The sequence below is a fragment of the Osmerus eperlanus genome, chromosome 21 (genome assembly GCF_963692335.1).
Source record: "Osmerus eperlanus chromosome 21, fOsmEpe2.1, whole genome shotgun sequence".
NCBI classification, from domain to species: domain Eukaryota; kingdom Metazoa; phylum Chordata; class Actinopteri; order Osmeriformes; family Osmeridae; genus Osmerus; species Osmerus eperlanus.
Window position 1 is genome coordinate 10223264 of NC_085038.1, and position 8170 is coordinate 10231433.

At 51.1% G+C, this 8170-nt stretch overlaps 1 protein-coding gene across 1 annotated transcript; it reads right to left on the reverse strand.

Moving 5' to 3' along the window:
- Positions 1-75: 75 nt before the first annotated feature.
- Positions 76-2452, reverse strand: urp2 (urotensin II-related peptide). Its single transcript, XM_062447411.1, has 4 exons — positions 1954-2452; positions 1081-1502; positions 589-739; positions 76-444 (listed from the first exon to the last, which is right to left on the reverse strand). Exons 1-4 carry the CDS (start codon positions 2042-2044, stop codon positions 413-415), a joined length of 696 nt encoding a protein of 231 aa, XP_062303395.1. The 5' UTR covers positions 2045-2452; the 3' UTR covers positions 76-412.
- Between the last annotated feature and the right edge of the window lie 5718 nt (positions 2453-8170).

The following is an 8170-nucleotide window of genomic DNA, read 5'->3' on the forward strand; positions in this document are numbered from 1 at the left end:
CAACTCATTGACGGGCTGCCATTTTGTTTCAAGTCCACAATGAACAACTAGGAGAGTGATATGTAGAAAAATAAACTTGTCTTTATTGTCCCAGATGTTTTGTCATGCTGAGGTCATCTTTATTTGAGCTGGCCCACGAAAGGCCTCACTCCAGGTTAACAGGCTTTCATGCACGAGTACACACGTCTGATTGGTCAGTACTGTTATTGATGAGCCAATGAAAAAGTTTGCCGCTGGCGCCGGCCCTCCCGATGCCTCGACGCTCAGGTTGCCTGGTGCCAGGGTCGCGGTGAGGAGGTCTTGGAGGGCTTTGGAGAGGGGCAAGTGGTTGGGGAAGTGTTGGTGTATGTTAAGAGGTGGAGGGGATGGGAGGCGGGGTTGATAGAGAGATGGGAGGGTCACTGAAGAGGGGTCAGTTCTGGGAGCAATACTTCCAGAAGCATACTGTGGTGGAGAGACGAAAGATAAACAGACACAGAAAGACTATTAAGACTAGAATATTATGCTCTTTTTTTTTTACACGTTTTTCTCAAAGTATAAAAAGGGTAATGGAAAACACGTGAATGACCCCTGACCTCCCACCCTCACCTCTCTTATTGGGCTTCTTCGGCTGCGGAGGGAGAGACTTCTTGAAAGCCCAGCTGCTCGGGTCAATGTGATCCGTGCTGGCTTTGAGAGCATTACCACCGGCTTCCATCGGAGGCCCTGTTGTTGTTTTCACACTGTCCTCTGCAGTCACCTGAGGACAAAGAAGAACAGACATCCTACTGTCAGTGGAGGTGTTGTGTCAGTTATTGAAACCTAACCTATTGGATCTGACAACATTGGACAAGTGTCATACATCAATACATAAATATTATTTTGGGAGTTTGGAAAACACAATATTAGAGACTGTTTTCATGTTTTGGTCGCACGATAGACTGCTCAATAATGTTTTTGAGGTGTTTTTGAGAGCTGCAATAGATACTTTTAAAAGATTAAATAATTCTTACTCAGCTTCTCTATGAGTTCATGGTCAAATTTTGCTCAACATTGCCCCCTAGGGTCACAACATGCAATGTGATCTTTTTTTTAACTTACCCGTTTATTTTTCTTCACAGAAATTTTGCCATTTGCTGAAACGTGACAAACAAATGTTATTAGAAATAAGAAATTAGAAATGTGTTTGGTGTGTGCATAGTGTGTGTGTGATGACTGTCTTATCTCACCTCTGGCCATCACAGTAATCCTCGTACTCAGGGAACCATTCATCACCCTGTGGAGTTCCTCCAGAGCGGAGAGCATCTTCAGAATCTGGGCTCGTCTACTTGGACTGCTTGGCACTGGAGCCGTCTTCGTTCGTTTGCCCAGACTGCTGGCCGCTGGGGTCGTCCCGTCGCCACGGGATGGGTTGGTTGTCATCGGCGACAGGTTCGCTTGTTTTATCAGTGTGTCTGCTGCTGACTTGGACCTTGCTTGTACGTCCGACTGACTTGCGGACGGATCAGGAGGTTCACCATACGCTGAAAGACACAGCTGAACGTTGACAAAGGTCACATCTAGGCTACCATCTCAGTTTGGGCGGCAAGATCTTTGGATTCTCTCGTAAAGCCTTTCAATAAATTCCGTTTTGTGTGTTTTCCTATACTTTGTGTGTGTGTGTCGGTAAAGTGAGATCATCCTCTGTGTGTAACGGCAAGGATAACTAAGACACATTGTTCAGAGGAAGTCCCATACGTCACACATAGCTCCAATCCCTCCCGTTACAACCCCTGGCAACACCTTAGCAACGCTCTGGACTCCTCACTTCTACTGTGAGCTCTGAGTGTGTGTATTTGTGTGTGTGTGGAGGCATGTTCGTACTGGTAGTCTAGTAGAAAAGGAGAGTTCTTCTACTAGGTGAGTTCAGAAATCAAAGAGTAAGCCTCAGTTTAGTTCACGTTCATGCACATTCATTCGTCCATCCATCCTTACCTGGTTTGGTGAGGGTGGTGGGGGCTGTGTCCACAACAGCCCCCAGAGCTAACATCACCATCAGACCAACGCCTGCTGGAAACACATGCATGACTCAACCGCTTCTAAATGTGCTTTTGACCACCGATTTTGGAGAACCACCACAGTCTGGTTCCTGTCGGGTTCCTCTGTTTGAAGTTGACGTTCTCCCCGTTTGTTCCTCAAAGAGCTGACTGAGCTCGGTCGTCCTCTGGTCCGAGATGTTCCAGATGTTCTTCCGTCCTGGTCGTTCGACCAGCCGCTGACTGCTCGAGCTCTTCAGGTGACTCTATTTCTCTCTTTGACAACTTTAAAAGGGAACTTTTCGTTGAGTCTGTCTGTCTGTCTGTCTTGCCTGTCTGTCTGTCTGTCTTGCCTGTCTGTCTTGTCTCACACACTTGTCGTTGGGCAGGGATGCGCCTCTGTGAAGAAGGCTTGTCAGGAGTTTGCGTGCGCGTGCGTTTGACTTGTGTGCGGCTGCCGCTTTAGTCGTTTTCTGGTTCTCCGAGTTGTCCCGTCACCTCTTTATAAACCCGGGCAGCACTTCTGACCGCACAACCAACACCTAGCCGTCGACCAATGGTGAGGCTGTGGGTCCGACCGCCTCCGCCCCCCCAACTCTCGGCGGCGTGGTGACATTTGGAGTGTTTGGCGTCGCCAGCGTGGATGTGTGTGTTTCTGTTTGTGTGTGTGTGTGTGTGTGTTAGCACATCGCCCTGCTGTATAAGCAGTGATAAGGCGGTTCTTAATGTGTTTGCTCAGGGGCCCAAAGAGAAAGGCCCTCTGACGCAGGAGGACCCAAAGCCTGAGTGCAACACACACAATGCCGCGGTCCTGACTACACACACACACACATCCAATAAAACCCAGAAATGCACTCACACAGAAGAACACACACCATTTAGCCATGAGGAATAATGAACGGATCCATTTGAACCTGGCCAACAGGTTCGATTTTGGCACATATAAACAACTAAATACACACACACTCACACACACACGCACACAAACTCCACCATACGCGTGAAATTGGAAGCAGCACATCAAAGCGAAACAGACTCAATGGGAGTGATGTTTGCTCCACAAAATAGCTTTTTGGAGGGGGGGGGGGGGGGGGAATGTCACAGAAGTTAATCACGCAGGAAGTGGATGATGTGACAAACGTGGTGTTTACCCTCGGCTGTGAGGTAATGCGAGGTCTGGAACCCGGGGGTGGGGTGGGGGGGGGTCTGAAGGAGGAGGGGACTTGAGGGGCTGTGGAACATCGGCACAGCAGTCGTGACAGGGACGAGAGGCCAGAGTGCGGGGGCGTGTGCGTCCGTGTGTGGCGAGTGCGCGGCGGTGACCGTTCCCTCCGCCAGTTGCTGGGAAGAGAGAATTCAGCCTGCGAACATTCAGTCCCTCAGTCGTGTCTCTGAGGCCTGGGGGACGGAGAGAGAAGAAGAGAGAGGGAAAGAGAGAGGGAGACAGAAAACACGAGAGACAGAGAAAGAGAGCAAGAGAACAGAGAGAGAGAGAGAGAGAGAGAGAGAGAGAGAGAGAGAGAGAGAGAGAGAGAGAGAGAGAGAGAGAGAGAGAGAGAGAGAGAGAGAGAGAGAGAGAGAGAGAGAGAGAGAGAGAGAGAGAGAGAGAGAGAGAGAGAGAGAGAGAGAGAGACAGACAGTTCGTCCGTCCCCCCCCTTGTCTATTCATCACGCTGATCCACTCGGGGCCTGTAAAGATCCAGACTGTCTGTCTCTCTTTGTCCGTGTGTCAGCATTTCTGTCTCCTGCCTTGGCCCTTGTTTTCTCTGTCTCCTCCCCTGCTGTCTGTCAGTCTGGGTCCACACAGACGTCCGTCTGGATCTATTTGGATCTCCTCACAAAAGGAGCGGGTCTCCTTCTCTGGCTGGCGTGGGGAGTCTGGGTCCGTGTTTTGTGTCTCTGGTCAATGTGTCTCTCTCTCTGTACCGGCAGTGGTGGCCTGTCAGCATGGTGACCAACACCGACATCTCCCTCATCATGGTCGTTCATCAAGCCCAGGCTACTCCGCCACGCAGGAAACGTCCGAGGGACTCGCGAGAGAACGGAAGAACTCCATCTTACCTCTTCTTCCATGTCTTGAAGAAGTTTCGATTTTGCTGGAGGTCGAAGCCGTCGGAAGCGTTCGGCGTCCCTGCGGTTCCGGTGGTGTACCACTGAGGGGCAGTGTTGCCCCAGGATGGCTCCTGTGAGGCCAGGCAGCTGGGGATCAGCAGGTGTCCTTGGTCTCAGCCTCTCAGGAACAGATGGAGCGGAGCAGGATGATGAGTGGACGCTGTGAGTGCTCGCGCTTCTGTTAACCAGACAGGGTTTCTTGAGGGTTTCTTGAGGGTTTCTTCAGGGTTTCTTCAGGGTTTCTTCAGGGTTTCTTCAGGGTTTCTTTAGGGTTTCTTCAGGGTTTCTTCAGGGTTTCTTCAGGGTTTCTTTAGGGTTTCTTCAGGGTTTCTTTAGGGTTTCTTCAGGGTTTCTTTAGGGTTTCTTCAGGGTTTCTTTAGGGTTTCTCGATGCGATTCGAGACTAGGAAATCATGTTACCTTCATTAGTGGAGTCAAACTCCAAAACATTGCATTGATAAAAGACTAACTCGGAAGATCACACGTGTGGCACCCAATTCTCACCTCCAGATCAGACACAAGTTATTTTGGGCTGAGTTTAGAGAAACGGGTTGAGGAGGGAATCGTGAGGGGGAGAGAGAGAGAGAGAGAGAGAGAAGAGAGAGAGAGAGAGAGAGAGAGAGAGAGAGAGAGAGAGAGAGAGAGAGAGGGATAAAGTTAGATAAAGTGAAAGTAACAGAGAGAACCAGAGGGAAGGGGAGGGGGAGAAAAAGAGATGGAGAGGAACTTGAGTGGAAGATGGGAAAAAACGAGTGGATGGGTTGAGTGACAGCAGGGAAGGAGAGAGGCCCCCAGGGGGCGAGGTGAGAGAGGAGCGAAAGAGTGATAAAGAGGGTAAGAGGAGAGTAACGGAGAGGCAGGATGGACCGAAGAGAGGAGAGGTGGAGGAGGAGGGGGGGGGGGAGGAGGGGAAGGTCACATCTGAGAGGGGGAGAGCGAGAGAAAGAAAAGAGTGATTTGTTTTCAGTGAAATGTGAGCGTTTTCCCCCACTTAGCAGCAACGCAGGCCTACAGCGGAATCTATTACCATGTGTCAGGATGAAATCAGAGACAGGGAACACAATAAGGGCACGACCTGTGTGTGTGTGTGTGTGTGTGTGTGCTGTGATTGAACGTATATAATTCCGTGATTGTGTTTATGCTCTGTCTTGATTTTGCCCATCTGTGTGTATGAGCGTGCGTGTCCGCATGCAGGCGTGTGTGTCAATGTGTGTGTGTGTGTGTTTGTTTACTGTTTGCCTCTAATGGGAGTTATGGGATGGGCTGTTCATATTGCAGAGATAAAAGCTTTTAAATGGATGGAAGGTGAATGGCAGAGAAAGCAGGAAAAGATAATTTACATGACAACTGAGTTTGTGTGTGTGTGTCTGTCAGTGTGTGTGTGTGTGTGTGTGTGTGTGTGTGTGTCTGTCAGTGTGTGTGTGAGTATCATTCTGAGTGTGTGTGTGTGTGTGTGTGTGAGAGAGTATATTTCTGTGTGTGCGTGTGTGTGTCTTTCTGTGTGTGTGTGTTGTGTGTGAGTATCTTTCTGTGTGTGTGTGTGTGTCTCTGAGGGCCCAGTTGTCACTCTACACCCGCGGACGCTGTGGCTCACCAGAGGCCAGTGTGGTTCAGAGGGGTTTGGAAACCTCTGAAACCTCTAACCACAGTATGTGTGTGTGCATGTGTGTGTGTGTGCGCACGTGTTCTAGTTTGTGTATCTATTGGATGTGTATGCATGCATGTGTGTATCTCTGTGTGTGGTGTGTGTGGTGTGTGCGTGTGTGGTGTGTGTGTGTGGTTCAAACCACAGCCACAGGCCGCTGGTCCTCTCAGACATAATGTAGGGGTGCTGGCCTGACCACTGACACCGCTCTCTGTGCCAGGATGATGCCAGCATGCCAAGATGCCCCTGCCTCTCTGCCTCCTACCCTTTCAGCCCGCCTCTCTGCCTTCCTCTCTGCCTCCCTCTCTTCCTCTCTCTCTGCCTCCCTTCCTCTCTGCCTCCCTGTGTGTCTGTCTGTCTGTCTGTCTGTCTGTCTGTCACTCTTCCTGGCTGGTTTGTTATTAGGTGCAACATCAATCTATTCTATTGTATTCTATTGTATTCTATTACGTTCCGTATTAAAAAAAAATGGATTTACTGTACTAGGAAGATCCAGTATGTAAACATAAAGTTATGGCATGACAGAGGAGAGAGAGCAGGTCTGTGCACTGCACTGTAACCAAGGTTCACGCAACAAAAGTTGTCTGGAGAGGGAAGTGAAAAAAGAGAGCTGGGGGTGGAAGACTGGGACAGATGGAGAGATAAGATGAGGAAGGGGAGAAAAGGAGGGAGAGACGGAGAGAGGAAGAGGGGAGAAACATGAAATAAGAGAAAGAGAGAAGAGGAAGAGTGAGACAACGAGGGAGAGATAAGACAGAGAGAGAAACAGGTGTGAGAGCGAGAGAAAGAGAGAGAACTTCAGAGAGAGAGAGAGAGAGAGAGAGAGAGAGAGAGAGAGAGAGAGAGAGAGAGAGAGAGAGAGAGAGAGAGAGAGAGAGAGAGAGAGAGAGAGAGGGGGGGTGCAGGAGGACAGAGGGGAGAGGGAGGGAGGTGTTGTGGTGCTGGTGCTGGAGCAGAGTGAGCAGGACAGGCCAGTGATCGGTGCCTATTAGCAGCCTCTCTAATGCCCGGCCCATCGATGAGACGTGTAACATGATCGGCGGCTTTTTAGTGCTAACTGCTGCACTCCCGCTGGCACATCAATCATTCTCACACTGCCACCGGCAGTCCCCGACGCACCACCGCTAAATATTTAATCACCCACTGAAAAAAGAAAACGAACCAAAAAAAGAAAAAAATACGTCAGAGAGAGCGAGAGAGAGAAAGGCAAACACAAGTCAAAATGAGACGGAAAGAGGGAAGAGAGATTATCTTGTTTATCCGTCCCTCACTGTTCCCTCTCTCCATCTCTCCCTCTCTCCCTCTCTCCCTCTCTGCATCTCTCCCTCTCTCCCTCTCTCCCTCTCTGCATCTCTCCCTCTCTCCCTCTCTCCCTCTCTCCCTCTCTGCATCTCTCCCTCTCTCCCTCTCTCCCTCTCTCCCTCTCTCCCTCTCTCCCTCTCTCCCTCTCTCCCTCTCTCCCCTCTCTGGTTCCCCTCGGATTTCCAGGACACGGTACACATGAAATAATCACGTGGGAAGCAAGAGAAATGCGAAAGACTTGGAACTTTCAAGCTGCTGGTCGCATTGCTCCCTCCCTCCCACCCTCCCTCCGCGACCTCTCCTGCTCACTTCACCTCACCCCCCCCCCCATCCATGTCCCCCTATTCCAACTCACCCTTCCTCTATAACCTCAACCACACCTCCCCCCTCCCCCCACCGCCCCAACCCCCTTCACCCCACCTCGTCATCCAAGCCAAAGTCAGAGCGGGTACCTGAGCTGAGGTTTCTGGTGTCAGTGCTGCTGTAATTAAGGGCTGTGTTTCTGCACACAGCAGGGTGTAGGGTGGCCTTGGAGGGAGGGGGGGTTGGGGGGGGGGCGGGCGAGCGATCGACACCCGACACCCCCCGGGTCCGGTTCTATGGTTCTCCTGTTCTCCACTAGAACCCTGCACCCCCATTAATACGGATGAATTATACATACCCCCCCACACACATACGCACACACACAACGGCAAGTGGAGAGAAAGAAGGAGAGGAGAGAAGTGAGAGGAAGGAGAGAGAGGAAAGCGGCAAAATGGGTGGACGAGGGAGGGGGGGGGAACCTACCATTTACCATCTTGGTGTGTGTCTCTCTCTTTCTGTCTCTTCCCGAGGTCTGTATAGTTTCTCCCCCCCCCCGTCCTCCCGTCCTCCCGTCCCCTGTCCTCCCGTCCCCTCTCTCTGCTGTCCCGTGTGGGACTGAGGCAGTGTTGTTCTCAGTAGTTCCCACAGAGTGAGTCTCTGGGCTGACTGATGGCCAGCCCTGGCCCCACGCACGGTCACACAGTCTTGGCTCCGGGAAGACCAGCGCACGGACGAGACCTCGGGTCTTCCATAGACACGACGTCCGTTCCCCCCCAAGATCACACCGAGTCATTCCTTGTCTTTGGGTGTTGGTC

Excerpts from the sequence above, each read along its gene's own strand:
- urp2 (XM_062447411.1), bottom strand. The coding sequence starts at position 2,044 with ATGCATGTGTTTCCAGCAGGCGTTGGTCTGATGGTGATGTTAGCTCTG. Across the intron at positions 740-1,080 it reads CTGTGAAGAAAAATAAACGG|GTGACTGCAGAGGACAGTGT; the intron begins GTAAGTTAAAAA and ends CTTTGTCCTCAG. Across the intron at positions 445-588 it reads GAAGAAGCCCAATAAGAGAG|TATGCTTCTGGAAGTATTGC; the intron begins GTGAGGGTGGGA and ends TCTCCACCACAG.